This window comes from Sminthopsis crassicaudata, chromosome 3 (assembly GCF_048593235.1).
Source record: "Sminthopsis crassicaudata isolate SCR6 chromosome 3, ASM4859323v1, whole genome shotgun sequence".
In the NCBI taxonomy this organism is placed as follows: Eukaryota; Metazoa; Chordata; class Mammalia; order Dasyuromorphia; family Dasyuridae; genus Sminthopsis; species Sminthopsis crassicaudata.
Window position 1 is genome coordinate 648,332,496 of NC_133619.1, and position 17,881 is coordinate 648,350,376.

Here is a 17,881-nt window from a genome sequence, read left to right on the forward strand (position 1 = left end):
AGCAACAACACTGTATAATGATCAACTCTGAATGATTTAGTTATGCTGATCAATGCAATGATCCAGGATAATTCTGAAGGAAGTAGGATGAAAAGGCTATCCATGGTCACAAAGAGATTCAATGGAGTATGAGTAGACATTAAAGCATATTTTTCTTGTCTTTCAGCATGATAAAATTTTCCATGTTTTCCCATGTCTAACTGTATTATTGCCTTAACACTAAGTGAGGAAAAGGTAAGAGGTGAGAAGAGAATTCAGAAATGAAAATTCTTTTTTTCCCTTTTATTTTTCAATTTTGATTTATTCTCTTTTGGATAATAACGTGTTTTTCCATGTTCATTATATTCATAAGGTTTCTCTCCAGTATGGATTCTCTGATGTCTAACTAGATTGGAGCTTTGTATGAAAGTTTTTCCACACTGATTACATTCAAAAGGTTTCTCTCCAGTGTGGATTCTCTGATGTTTAGCAAGACCGGACCTCTCTGTGAAAGCCTTTCCACACTGATTTACATTCATAACATTTCTCTCCAGTGTGAATTCTCTGATGTGCAGCAAGATTGGAGGGGAATATGAAAGCCTTTCCACATTGGTTACATTTATAAGGCTTTTCTCCAGTGTGGATTCTTTGATGTTTAATAAGACTGGAGCTCTGTGTGAAAGCCTTTCCACACTGATTACACTCATAAGGCTTTTCTCCAGTATGGATTCTCTGATATTTAACAAGACTGGAACTCTGTGTGAAAGCCTTTTCACAATGATTACAATCAAAAAGTTTCTCTCCATTGTGGACTCTCTGATGTTTAGCAAGACTAGACCTCTGTGTGAAAGCCTTTCCACATTGATTACAATCAAATGGTTTCTCTCCAGTGTGTATTCTCTGATGTTCAGCAAGACTGGACCTTTGTGTGAAAGTCTTTCCACACTGATTACAATCAAAAGGTTTCTCTCCAGTGTATATTCTCTGATGTACAGCTAGATTAGAACTCTGTGAGAAAGTCTTTCCACAATGATTACATTGAAAAGGTTTCTCTCCCGTGTGAATTCTCTGATGTGCAGAGAGATTGTAAGAGAATATAAAAGCTTTCTCACATTGATTATATCCATAAACTTTCTCTCCAGTATGGATTTTCTGATGCTTAGCAAGATGGGACCTCTGAGTGAAAGACTTGCCACATTGATTACATTTATAAGGCTTTTGTCCATTGTGGACACTCTGATGTTTAGCAAGAGTAGATCTCTGTGTCAAAGCCTTTCCACATTGATTGCAATCAAAAGGTTTCTCTTCATTATGGTTTTTCTGATGTTTAACAAGACTGGACTTCCGTGTGAAAGCCTTTCCACACTGATTACATTTAAAAAGTTTTTCTCCAGTGTGGATTCTCTGGTGTGTAGCTAGATTGGAGCTCAGTGTGAAAGCTTTTCCACATTGATTACAATAAAAAAGTTTCTCTCCATTATGAATTCTCTCATGTTTAGCAAGACTGGACCTCTGTGTGAAAGTCTTTCCACACTGATTGCAATCAAAAGATTTCTCTCCAATGTGGATTCTCTGATGTGTGGCTAGATTAGACCTATATCTGAAAGCCTTTCCACAGTGAATACATTCAAAAGGTTTTTCTTCAGTGTGGATTCTTTGATGTAAAGCAAGTGTGTATTTCTTTGTAAAAGTTTTTCCACATTCATTACATTCATAAAGTTTCTCTTCAGTGTGGCTTTCCATAGCAGAAAGCCTTCCCACATTCAGTACATTTATACAACTTCTCCCCAGTAGGAATCTTCCGAGGTCGACCAAGACCTAATTTCCAAGCAAACGCCTTCCCACACTGATCACATTTGTATCTTTTTCTTCCAGGGTGAACTCTAGAATGGTAGAAAAGAGATGAGTGATGGGATGAGGTTCTATCACATCCATTATATTCATCAGACTCTTTTCTACTATGAATTGGCTGATGAGTAATGAGCTTAGAGTTCTGACTCAAGGCCTTTGCACCTTGATTACTTACACCAAGCATTTCTCCAGTATCACTTTTCTGATGTTTAGTGAGATCTGAACTCTGATTGAAGGCTATGTCCAATTGATTATCTAGATTCAGTAGCGTTTTAGGAGGTTGTAAGAAGACTGTAAAAGTTCTACCTGTTCAATAAAGCATTTCTTATATTTCTGATCTTGAAAATGATCACTTGCTGAGGCCATTTTCTTACAGTAATTTAGAACTGAAGGTTGAATGAATTTCTTTCCAATTTCATCAAATTCATAATCACTCTTTGGCTTTATATCTTCTTTGATATCAGAATCATGGATTTCTCTCAATTTGAAGTCACAGGAACCAACATTCTTGAATCTTTGTTGGTCATGTTCTTTCACAAAAGTTCCCAGTTTTCTATTCAACTTATTTACTTCAAATCTGGTCTTTACATCTGAAAAAAAAAATCAAACATATATATATAAATATGTTTGTGTGTGCTCACACATATGTATGTGTTTGTGTATATATATATATGCATATAAATATATATATATATATATATATATATAAAAGCAATAGCAATAGTTACTGATGAGTTATAAAGCTCATGACCTCATCACTAGCCTAAATATAATAAATCAACTTTGTCATTGTAAAAATAAGAGACAGAAAGGATATGAATGGTAAAGGAGTGTTGGATCCATTGTAGTTTTATTCACTCCAAGCTAAACATTCATATTCAACAAAAGTAGCAGCCATAAAGTAAGAGGACAACCAGACTTAGTGTGAGCAGATTAGAGCAACCCAGACTCCGTGGGAGATGAGTTTGTTGCTAATTTGGAGGGAAAGCTCTGCCAACAAGTTGTTTTCAACATTGAAGCAGAAAAAGTAGGCAGCTATCCCAGAACTGTTGTACAGTACCATATTTATTCATCTGGGCCAGAACATTTTTAGATATCTAAATTGGTTTTATGAAAATGATAAGGAAATTCAGAAGGCACTGAAAAAATGAAAACTTTATGTGCCCTAAATGTAAATTACTGCATCCATCTCTAAGAATTCAGCATATAATTCCACCAAAAAATTAAGTGCAAGGAGAATTTAGAGAGACCCAGGATTCTGGGTTCAGTAAGAGGGCAAATGAAATTCAGTTTGATGCTGATAGAGGGTAGCAATAGAGATTAGAGTGCTGAGGGAAGTACAAAGTGTTTTTGTGATCTCAAGGTTATTTATGGGTCAAAGATCTAAGGTGGATCTTAGCTAGATGGAGCCACATTGATTATTGATAAAGCCATAGTCCTGGAGAGATGTCCTGAACACTTCCATAGTGTTTACAGACCATTATCAACCACTACTGAAGCCACTAAACATTTACTGCTGATTGCACTCAAACCCTCTCTAGCCCTTCTCCAACTGACAGGAATCCCTGCAATTTAGAGTTCTTTGTTAGCAAAAAGAGAACTGCTATAAATATTTTACAATATATAAGTTCTTTTCCTTTTCCCTTAGTCATCTTATGAAATACACCTAATAGTGGTAGTGAGGGGTCAAAGGGTACACCCAGTTCTACAACTTGACATCATTCCAGATTGTTCTCCAAATTGGTTAGATCTTCTGCCAAGAGTGATTTAGTGTCCCCAAAATGATAACTTAAGATTGTTTTAATTTGCATTTCTCTAATCTAATGTGCAAATGGTTTAGAGTATATTTTCTTATAATTATAAATTGTTCATTGGAAAACTCTTCTGTTCCTATCCTTTGACCATTTATCAAGTGGGGAATAACTTGTATTCTTATATATTTAACAAAGTTCTTTATATATATTTAAAATAATAGCTTTTTATTTTTGAAATACATGCAAAGATGGTTTTCAACCTTATAAAATATTGGTTCCAAATTTTTCTCTCTAGATAGTAAGTAATCTAACATATGTTAAACACGTACAATTCTTCTATACATAGTTCCACAATTATCATGCAGCACAAGAAAAATCAGATCAAAAAGGGAAAGAAATGAGAAAGAAAACAAAATGCAAACAAACAACAAAAAGCTGAAAATACTGTCTTGTGACTCACATTCATTCCCCACAGTCCTCTCTCTGGGCGCAGATAGCTCTATTTGTCATAAGACCATTGGAACTGGTCTGAATCACATCATTGTTGAAAAGAGACAAGTCCATCAGAATTCATCATTGCATAATCTTGCTGTTGCTGTGTACAATGGTCTCTTGGTTTTTAATGTATTTGAAATTATTAATTTCTTACCTCGCCATACTCTATTACTTATTTATGCATTAATTTTTACCTGTCCATAAGTGTGATAGGTAATATGCCCATGTCCTTAAATTTCTTATGATGGCTAATGGCTAATTTTATATTTTGTTCACATATCCAAAAGTGATGTAAGATACTGGTCTATACCCTGTTTGTAACTTTTTGTTCCTTCCCTATACACTTGCCCAAGAGATGGGCAATATACATATGTTTGTTGTTTTTTTTTTCTCCCCTGAGGCTGGGGTTAAGTGACTTGCCCAGGGTCACACAGCTAGGAAGTGTTAAGTGTCTGAGACCAGATTTGAACTCAGGTCCTCCTGAATTCAAGGCTGGTGCTCTATCCACTGCACCACCTAGCTGTCCCCCATACATATGTTGTTTTAAATAAATACTGCCCTTACTGTATACATTCTTTACAACATTCTCTTGGTTCTGCTCATTTTCTCCATTTTAATCTTATTTTGAGAAATGATGTAAAATATTGGTCAAATGTATACATATATTGTATTTAATTTATACTTTAACATATTTAACATGTATTGGTCAATCTGCCATCTGGGGGGGGGAAGGAGGAGAAAAATTGGAACAAAAGGTTTGGCAATTGTCAGTGCTGTAAAATTACCCATGCATATATCTGGTAAAAAAAAAAAAGTATAATAAATAAAAATATTGGTCAAAGCTCCATTTCTGTCATATTTCTTTACAGTTTTAAACAGAATTTTTGCCAAATAGTGAATTCTGATCCCCAAAACTTATCTTTATACTTGTCAAGTACAAAATTACCATAATTAACTTGATGTTATAAATGGCAAGTGTCTTCTGTTCCACTGATTGACTTTTCTATTTCTTGGCATCAAATAACAGATAATTATTGTTTCATAAAGTTTAAGATCTTGTTCTGCTAAACCTCCTTCCTCAATATTTTTTTCATTAGTTACTTTGATATTCTTGATCTTTTGTTTTTCCAAATGAAGTTTATTGCTAATTTTCCCAGATCCATAAAATAATTTTTTGGTCACTTAATTGTATACTACTGAATCTACTGGTTACTACTGAATCTATGTTAGAAAAAATGCCATTTTTATTATATTGGCTCTGCCTATATATGAAAAACTAGGATTTCTCCAATTGTTTAAGTCCATGTTTATTTCTATTTAAAAAAAGTTTATATTCAAGTTCAAGTACTTCTGGGGTTAATTTTGGCAGGTGTACTACCAAGGAGTTTATACTGTCTAGAGATATTCTGAATGAAGCATCTCTTCCTAGCTCTTCTTGCAGGTTTCTGCAAGATACTGGTGAGTGATATATGCTTACTATCCTGATGATTTGTAAAAAAAATAAAGTTTTTATTTTCAGAATACATACATGGACATTTTTTGACATTCACCCCTACAAAACCCTGTGTTCTAATTTTCCCCCTCCCTTTCTTTTACCCTCCCCCCAACTTGGCAAATGATCCAATATAGGTTAAACATGTGCATTTCCTCTATACATATTTCCTCATGTATCATGTTGCACAAGAAAATTGTATTAGAAAGGAAAAAAATGAGAAAGAAAACAAAATGCAAGAAAAAACAACAAAAAAAGTGAAAATATTATGTTGTGATCCACACTCAGTTCCCATGGTTCTCTCTGTGGGTGTAGATGACTTTCTTCATCACAACACCATTGGAACTAGTCTGAATCACTTCATTTTTGAAGAGTTGTGTCCATCAGAATTGATCATTGTATATTCTGTTGTCCTGTATAATGATCTCCTGGTTCTACTCATTTTACTTAGCATCAATTCATGTAAGTCTCTCCAAGTCTCTCTGAAATCATCCTCCTGATCATTTCTTATAGAACAATAATATTCCATAACATTCATATACCATAACTTATATAGCCCACTACAAAAAGGGCTACCACAAACATTTTTCCACATGTAGGTTCCTTTCTTTCCTTTAAGATCTCTTTGGGATACAGTTCCATCAACAATGTATTAGTGTCCCAGTTTTCTCACATCTCCTCCAACATTCATCATTGCCTTTTCCTGTCATCTTAGTCAATCTAAGAGTTATATAGTGGTACCTCAGAGTTGTTTTAATTTTCATTTCTCTGATCAATAGTGATTTAGAATACCTTTTCATATGATTAGAAAGGGTTTTAATTTTTTCATCTGAAAATTACCTGTTCATATCCTTTGATCATTTGTCAATTGGAAAAAGGCTTGAAGTCTTATAAATTTGAGTCAATTCTCTATATATTTGAGAAATGAGGTCTTTATCAGAACCCTTAAATGTAAAATCTCTCCTCCCCCCCAGTTTATTTCTTTCCTTCTAATTTTGTCTGCTTGGTTTTGTTTGTTTAAAAACTTTTTGATTTAATCAAAATTATGCATTTATCATTCCATAATGTATTCTAGCTCTTTTTTGGACACAAATTCCTTCTTCACATATCTGAAAGGTAAATTATCCTTTGTTCTTCTAATTTGCTTATAATATCATTCTTTAGTCTAAATCATCTTATCTTAGTGTGTGGTATTAGGTATGGGTCAAGCCCTAGTTTCTGCCATACTAGTTTCTAATTTTCCCAGCAGTTTTTGACAAATAGTGAGTTCTTATCCCAAAAGCTGGGGTCTTGGGGTTTGTCAAACTAGATTACTATAGTCATTGACTATTTCTTTCTGTGAACAAAACCTATTCCACTGATCGACTACTCTTATTTCTCAGCCAGTACAAAATGGTTTTGATGATTATTGCTTTATAATATAGTCTTAGGTCTAATATAGCTAGGCCACCTTTGTTGGTATTTTGTTTCATTAATTCCTTTGAAATTCTTGACCTTTTTCCCACTGTTTTTAGTCGTCTTTTTATTATTCCAAGAATATTATCACATTGTCTTCAAAAAGACATAGTTTTATTACCTCATCCCCTATTCTGATTCCTTCTATTTATTTTTCTTCTCTTATTGCTATGTCTAGGATTTTCAATATAATATTAAATAATACTGGTAACAGTGGGCATCCTTGTTGAAAAACCACATCTTTTTGATAAGGTTACTAGTCCACCTCCATTACAAATAATGCTTGCTAATAGTTGTAGGTAAAGGTGTTGTTTTTAAATCAATTTAAGTAAAAATTCACTTGTACTTATACTTCCAAGTATTTTTTAATAGAAGTGAATGTTTTATTTTATAAAGAAATTTTTTATTCGACTATTGATATGACATGATTTTTTTTTCATTTTTATTCTTGATCTAATCAATTATGTGAATAATTTTTCTTATATTAAACCATATCTGTATTCCTGGTATAAATCCCAATTGGTCAAAATATACAATCTTTGTATTAATATTGCATTCTCCTAGTTAGCATTTTATCTAGTATAGTTGCATTCCTATCCATTAATAAAACTGGTTTAGAATTTTCTTTCTTTTTGTACTCTTCCTAATTTAGGTAGATTTGATTCATAAAAGCTGTTGGGAATATGCCTTTTCTGCCTACAATTCCAAAAAGTTATTCAATATTGAAATGAGTTGACTTTTTTGTATTTGGTAGAATTTCCTTATATATCTGTCTAATCCTAGTGCTTTTTTCTTTAAATAGCTCATTTATGGTTTGATCAATTTCTTTGTCTGAATTAGGTTTATTTAGTTCTTCCTCGGTTAAGCCTATGCTAATAAAGTTCCAACACCAGCAGCTCTCCATTGGCCACTTGCTTCCTCTTTCCCTTTCTGGACTTGTTTGTTTGTGACAATTATTCCAATTTACTTTTCCCTACACAATTTAATTTTTATTTTTTTAGAATCAACTCATCATACTTAACTCATTCCTAACTTTGTTTTCAAGTTACCCAAGTAATGATGACATTTTCCCATAATAAAAAAAAAGTCAATAGTTTGACCTCATTGAGTCTCTTATAACTTGTATTTAGTGTTTACCTTATAGTTCTCCTGGATTGTCTGTTATTTTTCCACTGAGTTTTGGTCTTTTTGTTACAAATACCTGAATTCCTTCAATTCATTACAGGTCCATTTTTTTTTTCCATTCTCAGTTTTGCTGAGTACATCATTTTTGGCCACAATCTTAGCTTCTTTATTCTATAAAACAACATACTGCAAGTCTTATGGTCTTTTAATATAAAACCTATTAGGTCTTGTGTTATTTTGGTTTTAGTTCCACATTAATGAAATTTTTTTTCTTGTTCCTTGTAGCATTTTTTCTATAAGTAGGATCTCTGAATGTGACTATGATATTCTTGTAAGTTTTTATCTTGAAATCTTTTAGGCAGCACACAGTAGACTTTTTTCCTATTTCTATTTGACTCTTTTGTTCTAGAACTTCAGGGTGAGTTTTCTTAATAATTTTTGATATGTCATATGTACATCCTTTTTATAACCTTCGTAACCTTCAGGTAGTCCAACAATGCTTATATTATCTCTCTTTGATTCATTCTCTTTATCAGCTAAATTGCTCATGAGATGTTTTACATTTGTAAAGGGCAGAACTTTGGAGAAGTATGCTTGAAACAAGGTGTTAACTCAGTGGAATTGATGAGATGGTGATGTAATGGTTCTCTAGTTCACACATAATTAGTATGCTGTAATTACAATAAGGATATATAAGAGCTAAGAAGGACTGGAAGATGGATATTCTATCTTTGACCATCTTCAAGGCCCTCCTGCCCTCATCACTTCTCCACTAAGACCAAGGTCTTGGGTTGATCCCAAAGTCCTCCAGAAAGTTAGCTCAAACATTACATTTTGGTGCTCAATATGGGGCTATTTTTCCTTCCCTGTGGCAAAACTGTCCATTCATATCTTTTATGAGGCACATCTAAATTAACGTTGGGTCTGAGTACAATTCTTCCTTTGCAACAATAACAACAAAAAAATTCGGTTCTGCACATATATATTGTACCTAGCATATACTATGAGATATTTAATATGTATGGGAATGCCTGCCATCTAGGGGAGGGGGTGGAGGGAAAGAGGGGAAAAATTCGAAACAGAAGGGATAATGTTGTAAAAAAAAATTACCTACGCATATGTACTGTCAAAAAAAATTATAATTATAAAAATTAATAAAAAAAGATTAGCTACTAAATAAAAGGACTTATGATCAGAAAAAAAAATTAACATTGGGCAATGAAAAGGCAAATTTTTTCATATCCTCCTTATCCAGAGGGATAGAATAGAACAATCCTTAATGTCTATAACCCAATAAGTCCATTCTCTAGGCAATTGAGTAGGAGATGGAAGTCCAGGTTGAAGAGTTCCCATTGTTTCCATCTATTTATTTACTTTTCTTAAATCAGTCACCTCCATTTTTCCAGATTTCTTTTTTATAACATACATTCTCTTTTATTTTTCATTCTTTTGGTTTTGAATATTTAGTATTTCTTCTTTGCTAACTCATTTTAATTTTAAGTCACTTATTATTATGCTTATTAGGTTCTACTCCTGGGGTGTGGGGGTGATACCCTGGGCTTGATTCTAATGAATCTGTCCTAGCAAATGCTCCCATTCTCTGCAATCTGCAATGCTAAGCCTCCTCTCACTTAGGAACCAGAACTGAAACCATGGACTCTGCCCTCCTGGAAGTGCCCACAACTGGCAGGATATCTGCCACTCCACTATAGCACTCATCTAGTGTGAATTCACTCTTTCTTGGACACAGACATGGCTAAGACAGTGTCTGGTCAGCACAACTGGGCTTCGTGTCCAGCCGTAGCAAAGGGTGCTTCAAACTTTCCCTTCAGCTTTCTGACTCCCACACCCTGTCTCTCAAGAGACAGAGGCCATAGGAAAACCAAACTCCTCAAAGCTCAGCAGAGACTTACTAAAGGTATTTGTACTTCAACTAGGCCAAAGCTCCACTGGGACAATGGCTGGGGCCCCTGACCATGACTTGGGGATAGAAAGCAGTGCCCGAGGTCAGAGGCTCCCCAAGGCCCTACCTAGTTGTCTTAGGAGAACAACTTCTGCTGCTCAGAATTCACTCTGACCCAGTTAAGTTAAGCATAATCTGGAATGGAAAGCAATGGACAGTCAATGAACTGCCAGACTTTCAGGATTTTGTGGCAGAAAGACAGTTCCAGGAGAAATAGCAGGTGAATCTCAAAGACTAATTTCCAGGGGCTGAACACAAATTTTTTATACATGGAAACATAAGCCACATGTCTAAGACTGTCATCAATAACGGGGCAGTTTGCAAGGGAGACTGGGGTTAGAGCCAAATACAACAGGATTCTAAAAAGTAAAAATTTCCACAGAACAATCAGATGGAAAAGAAAGGCTGGTGGCGGGCAGAGAATAAGAAAGGGAATTTTAGAGGGAACTTGTAACATGCCTTCCTGGCAGTTACTATTACCAGTCTGTCCTAGGCCCAACAGAGTACCTTTGACCACTGACCTTTGCAGTGTCAACTCTACCCGGCTAGCCTCCTCTGAGGTCTTCAAAGGTCTCTGGCCAGATTTCTTGAATCTATAGTTGGTAGTGCCACTGGTAGTGGCAGCCACGTGTAATCTTAAAAGCCTTTATTATACCTACTCACATAATGCCCTGACTTGTTAACTTCTTACCTCTCACGGCTCCATCAGCTTGGCTCAGCTACCCCAGGTTAGGGAGCCAGGTTAAAGAGCAACAGGTTAAAGAGAGCAACTGCTGTATGCAGTGGGCTTATAAAGGGCCTGTGAGGTCACACACACAGCCAACCAGCGAGAGAGGCGTCACCCATTATCTCAATATGGGCAGGATCCCACCCACAGGGCAGTCCTATATCCCCAGAGAATACTTCTGGGCCACTCAAATCTCCTGTTGCGCTGTGCCCGCCCATTTAAAGGACCCTTACAGGAACCCTAGTTAAAACAGATATATCAAAAACATTCATTGGGAAAAGAATAAAAGTCTCCCAATCTTATAAGAAAATAAAAGTTTGAGAAAATAGAATGGGGGTTGGCAAGGCATTAAGGGTGATAGATTAATGGGAATGGGATAAGGTAATAGGATGAAGAGTGTAATGTTCTTCTCTAAAATATAATGTTCTCTTGAGAGCAAGTTTCTTGGAGGGCTTCTGGGAACAGCCTTAGTTTCAGTTCAGTGTAATAATCACCTCAAATACAGCCAGGAGTTAAAGTACAAATCCTTTATTTTCTCCTTCAAAGTCTTGAATCTTTTCCTGGGGCCCGGTTAGCTTTAATAGAGGCCTATCTCTCTCCGAGAGCTCTTGGTGTTTTTCAGCCTCTTCCAGCTTCAGCCTCTTGTCCTCCCAAAGCCTCCAGCCAGCACAAAGGTGGAAGTTGGAATGAATCTGTCTCCGCCTCCGAGAGTGAGCTTGTGAATCTGGCCCTGAGAGCTTCTGGCTTATTTACTGTGCACTGAGTATACTCCAATCATTACATCACCAGGAAACCATTCTTTGTTAAAGGATTAAGTCACTGCTAAAATAGATTTAACCATTGTCTCCTCCATTCAACTTGTTTCAAGTTCTGGCCTATAACATCTCCTTGTAGGATTAGACCAATCCTACTGAACCGTGCTAAATTAGAAAATTATTGTCTCTATCAATTCTACTGTCTTAGTACCTTGTAAGAATTCTAAAAGAAGAGAATATAACAAATACATTTGGAAGCTGTAAAAGTTTTCTACATTCAGATATATACAAGAGGTCAAGGAGAAAAGATAAAGGGAGAGAATAAGGGACAGCTCTTTGCTTACAGCAAAACCTCACCCGGCCCGGACCCTTACAGCGTAGATCCAGTAATAGGAGGGCAAGTTAGTGAGAAGTAAAGCAAGATTCAGGAGGCATTCGAAATTATATATATATATATATATATATATATATATATATATATATATATATATACACAAAAGGAAGATATGCAGTAGATAGAATTTATTATGTTAAAAAAAAAAAACCAGGGTAGTAATCATGGTCTCAGAGTGAAAACTAAAATAGCTTTACTCAAAAGAGAAAAAATAAAGAAATTACACTGTCAGCCATACTGATCATTAATTTTTTAGATTATGTAAAATAACTATACAGTATAAGGTTGGAATATTTCTAAGATGTAGGAAATGAATAAGTTGGTGTAGCTGGAAAATATGGAAAGACTATGATTTCATAGAAATGATAAACATATGGTCTTACATTAATGCAGATGAATATATGTTTATATGTATATAATTATAGATGTCTATATACATATTTGTGTATATGTTTGTATAAAAATTAAAATGTCCTTAATTTTAGCTTACTTCAAGCCTGAAAATACTTGTAGTATTTATTATATAGGCTTTTGTAAATGGAAATTTATTGCTTTATATTTTGAATCTTTTATGTTCTTCTGTGCACAAGCCAATTTTTCCCCTTATTTTTGAATTAAAGTTTAAAATAAATAAAAATAATTTTTAAAAAAAACTTTAAAAAAAAGTTACTTTGAGACAATTTGTTTTCTTCAATTGGGAGATTCTTAAAGAGTCAATTTTTCCTGTTGTATTCTCTAGTTTTTACCAGAATCCCCTTCTTTCCACCACAAAGTTTTCAGTGACCTTGTCAGACACATAGATTGAGTAAGAATATCACAGAAAGGTCAATACTTGACTAAGAGTAAATTATTTAACTTGAAAAGACTTCAAGCCAAGACCAAAGTGGATGGAGAGTTGGTCTACTCACTGCAGCTTCTGAGGCTGAGAAGCAATAAAGTATGAATCAATTCTTTGCTAATTTTTTCCTGATAATGAGCAGCAATTTTGGCCTGACAATTAAAACCAACAAAAGAGAGGAAACCGTCCTTACCCAGGACAGCAGGTTCTGGACACTCTCCAGCGTGACCTCCTTGTAGAGCTCCTTCTGAGAAGGGTCCAGGAGCCCCCATTTCTCCTCAGTGAAGTCCACGATAATGTCCCTGAATGTCACCACCTCCTAAACCATCAAAAGTCACTTGATTTAAAGCTAAAAGGCTCCAAAATTCATCCAGTCTGACCCTCATCAATGTAAAGGAAGAACTGAAATTGAGATGGGATTTGCCTAAAACTCATATAAATTTTGTGTCTAGTTCACACTTGAAAGTAAGAGGCTGGATAGAGCACCAGCCCTGAAGTTAGGAGCGCCTCCCCGTTTACACTGTACAGAGCTTGTGTGGACACACTTGATAAGATTTTTTTTCCTTTTAGACTGAGAGCTCCTTAAGGGCAGGAACTGATTTTTTTCCCTTATGTTCCTACCTACCAGCACAGAGCTTGGCTTCTAAACCCTTATTAAGTTGACCTAAGACCTGGCAAAGAAGGGGGACTCAGAGAGCCCTGGGAGCAGCAGTGAGGTCTGAGGGACAGGAAATGGGCAGTGCCAGGGGGACGATTCCTGCCCTGCTGCCAGCCCTGCCAGGACCCACTCCCTCTCACACAAGGAAGCTTCCTAGGCTCCCTTGGACTCCCCCTGGGCTGATGCTGCTCAGCTCCGGGGAGGGACCGCACTCACCTGGGACGAGGGGCTCTGGCTGCCAGGGGGCCATGGCTCTGGGTCCGGGCTTGGGTCCTCTGCCCGCCGGGCTGGGGAGGGAGAGGGACCCCAGAGAGGGGGACGGGGTCTGAGGCTCCTCTGCCCAGGCTGGATATGGACCTGCCCACAGTGAGAGAGCTCTCAGGGCAGGGACGGTGGGGAGAGGCTGCACCCCAGGAGGAGGCCCAGAGATCTCAGCTCCCACAGAATCTGCTTCTGGTCTAAGGTCAGGGCCTGGCTCCTCCTAATCCTAGGAATGCCTTCCCCTCCTCCCCCCATCTCTGTCCTGCACCTCTGGGAAAGACCCCCTCTCCTTCCCAGGATACCTGGGCCACGCCCACCTGGCTGTCTTCATTGACAGCTCCCTTCCCCCATGCTTGCACTCTCCTTTCTTTACCCCCTCACTCTCCTCAGCAGGATTTCCCGGTCTTTGAGTCCCCCACATAGCAGAAGAAAGTGCTTTACTACCTGGCTGTGGGAAATGCTCTCTCTCTCTGGTACCACCCTGGGCCCGGCTTCCATTTCTGCCTCCCACAGTCTGACTTGGAAATGCAAACTGACCCAACTTTTCTTACGATAAGCTTCTGGGGGGGGGCGGGGTTACGGAAGGGGGAGGAAGAGAGATGATTCCCCAGCACTGACCTGATGGCTCCCCAGTTGAAGCTGACAGCTTGTTTATGTCACTCTCTTTGACAGTAAGCTTCCCCCCCCAAAAAAAATCCCCTCCCCCAAGCCTTGGACTCAGCTTTAGTTTCTCTCTAAGAAGGGACCCCGTGGATTCCGGCCCTAAAGGCCTCGGGGTGGGGCCCCGGTGCAGGGGAGGCCGTGGCCCTGGCCCTTCGCCTTGTGGCCAGCACGGGAGCTCTCCCTGTGGTAAAGTATCCACTTTATCCCGCGATCAGCCGCGGTCCGGGGGAGCCAGAGGCCTGGGCCCCAGAAGCTCTCCTCCCCCACAGGGCTGGAAAGGGGGGATGCCTGGGCCCGGGCCTGAGGAAGATGGAACAGTGCAAAAGTTCTCCCAGCTCCTTATCTCCAGTTCCCCTCCCCCGGGTTATCTTTTCTCTCTGGTTACCGGGAGCCGCCAGCTAAGCCCAGACCTGCCAGAGCCAGAGCTCCGGCCCGACCCCTCCGGGAGGGGGAGAGAGTCTCTGGGCCCGGAGGCACCTGCAGCCTCCCGGAGAGCCCGAGAGCAGAGACCGCCCCTGAAGCGCCTTTCCCCGGAGCGGCCCCAGCCCCCCGCAGCTCCTCAGCGCTGGGGCAGCGGGGGCCGATGGGAAAGGGGCACCCCGTCACCAGCCACTGCTGTGGGGACATCCGGGGCCTTCCTCAGGCTGGCTCGGAGACGTCTGCCCCCCCTTCTAGCTCTCTCCTCCAGTCTGTCATTTTCTCTGTTTCTTTCTCTTTTTCCTCCCCCCTTTCTCTTTCCCTCTTCCTCCATTGCCCCTTCCTCTCTCCCCCCCTCCACTTCCCTTCCCCCCTTCTTTCCCTTTGCCCTCTTCCACTCGGGCTCACCCCTCCTTCTCCTCCCCTGTCCGCTCCCCAGCCTCTGCTCCTCTCCCAGGCCCTCCGAGGGAGCCCCTCCTCTCCCTTGGCTAAATTAGGTTAATTGGCTCCCGGCCACGGTCCGATCCCTTACTTATTCTTGCAAAAAGCTCGGGGCTAGTTCTTCTCCGCGGAAAGGGGGCCGGGCCCGCGGCTGGCTTTTAGAGGAGACGGGTCCCCAATCTCTTCCTCCCTGAAGCCCCCCCCCCATCCCCGCCCTTTCCCGCCCTGAGCCCCGGTTCCGAGATCGGCCCATTTTAAGTCCCGAGTTCAAAGACCGGCCCGCTCTCCCTCGGCTAGCCCCAGCCGGCCCATAGCATATTTTACATTTACATGAGTGAAAGCCCTCTGCGGACCGGAACCCGAGGAACCTGAGGCTGGCGGACCGAACTCCTCGGTCCCGGCCCGCCAGGTCCGCTCCTCTCTAAGCCACGCTCCCCTCGGTCCCAGTTCTGGGCCGTCTCCCCCAGGGTCCTAAAGTCCGTCCGTTCTTGAATCTCTCTAGCGCCCTTGCACTCCCCATGGGAACCTGCGTGTCCGCCTTGTCGCGGCGCGTGTCCGCGGGGGCAGCGGGGCCCGGCCGCCCTAACGGCACACGGGCTGTGGGGCGGGGGACTCGGGGGCAGTTCGGGGTCACCCTCGCGGGCGGGGCCGCGCGTGTCCGAGCTGCGATGAGGGGAGAGCCCCTCTGCCAGGGCCGCGTGAACGCGCTTATTCCGGCTGCGAGAGCTGGGGAACGTGCGGCAAACACTGTAGCTGGGGACGGAAACCCGGCGGATCCCGGAGCTGAAGCGCTCTGGTCACTCACTTTGTATCTTCCAATCAGAGTTAATTAGCCAAATTAATTTCATGGAAGTGGAAGGCGTCCCCGTCGTGTTCCGGGCCCTCGCGCCGCGAGCTGAGCTCCGTCTGAAGGCTCTGTCGGCCCCGCCCGCGGGGGCGTGGGAAGCCCAGAATTACTTCGTGCGCCCCACGTTCCGAATCTGAGAACGGCCCCGTTTTCTCCCAGAACTAAAAGGGAAACTTGTTTCAGGCACAGGTGGGCAGCCTCCCGCCAGCTCCGAGAATCCCGCCCTTCCGATCCATTAGTGAATGGCCTGGCTGAGAAGTAACGAGTTCTTTCTTTTCCCTCCTGAGACCGCGGAAGCCAGAGATTTCCTAGGATCTCACCCAGGGCCCTGCCCTTTACTAGAACAAAAACCGAAGGTGGGAAATGCGTTCAACAGTCGATTGTGATCCTCGGCCTTGCTAATTCAGGGAAGTTAGAGACTGGACATCTCCACCTTTGCTTGTGAGCCGAGGACAGATGGTCATGGCTGCGCACGTGGAACAAGCGGGATGGATCCGGCAGCATCAGGGAAACACTGTGCTAACACTCCCAGATGGGAAGATCCTGAAGGGAACAAGGGTTCTTTTCTTTTTTTATTTTTTATTTTATTATATATTTTTTTATAACGTTATCCCTTGTATTCATTTTTCCAAATTATCCCCCTCCTCCCTCCACTCCCTCCCCCCATGACAGGCAATCCCATACATTTTACATGTGTTACAATATAACCTAGATACAATATATGTGTGTAAATACCATTTTCTGAACAAGGGTTATTTTCAACCTTATGTTCTACAAAACTTTCCCACAGATCTCTGGGGCAGAGCCGTTGGAGGGACCGTCTGACACGCCAATGTCGGGGGAACCGGAGCATCTATGAAAGGAGACGCTGGGGTGTCTGATTGTACTCTAAGAAATGACAAGCAGAAGGATTCCAGAAAAATCCCGAAAGACTTCGGTGAACCGATACGAAGTGAAGTAAGCAGAACCAGTAAAGTACACTGTGTGTAACCTTATGATGAACTGTCAATGACTTGGACACTATCAGCAAAACAAAGATTCAAGACACCTCCAAAGAATTCACGAAGAAAAGTGCTATCCAATTCTAGAGACAGAACTAATGTTATCTGAATAAAGACTAAAACAATCTTTTTCCTTCTTCCCTTCTTTCTTTCCTTCCTTTCTTGTTCTGTTCAAGTCTTCTTGTACAAAATAACTAACATGGAAATGCTTTACATAACGGCACATGTATAACTTATGTCATATTGCTTACCGTATCAGGTGGTGGGAAAGGAGGGGGAAGGAGGCTAGAAGTTTACACCCAAAACTCTGTTTAAAATATAAAAAAAAATAGTTTGTATATTTAATTGGATGGAGAGTGAAATACTGTTTTAAAAATGTTGTTTCGAAAGATTTCTAGTTTTAAAACATGCTGTGAGGGCTCAAAAAATTTATAGGACTATATTTAGCCATTTAGCCTAAAAGTGCCAGCCTTTCCCAAGGAAAGTTTTAATTTCTGCCAAAGCACCGGTTCTATAGGCACAACACCCCCTACTGCCCTCCCCCCTGCACCTCCACCATTTTTGTCTTTTTTCTTGTTGGCTCAAGTTTAGTGTGGAAAAAGATTAGAAAGGACATAGATTTTTTTTTTCAGTAAAAAATGTCCTTAGGGAAATATAACACTTATTAAATATTTTTTCATAAAATTTGTTAATAATCTTCATCTGCCTTTTCTTTCTTTCATATTTTTTTTCCCCCTAGAGTTGATAGGTATGAGAGGGATGGTG

At 40.1% G+C, this 17,881-nt stretch overlaps 1 protein-coding gene across 1 annotated transcript; it reads right to left on the reverse strand.

Moving 5' to 3' along the window:
• Nucleotides 1–270: 270 nt before the first annotated feature.
• Nucleotides 271–16,186, reverse strand: LOC141565053 (uncharacterized). Its single transcript, XM_074308076.1, is given in 4 exon segments — nucleotides 271–2,115; nucleotides 2,118–2,420; nucleotides 13,703–13,843; nucleotides 16,074–16,186. Coding segments are annotated over 4 exon segments (897 nt in total). The 5' UTR covers nucleotides 16,117–16,186; the 3' UTR covers nucleotides 271–1,705.
• Between the last annotated feature and the right edge of the window lie 1,695 nt (nucleotides 16,187–17,881).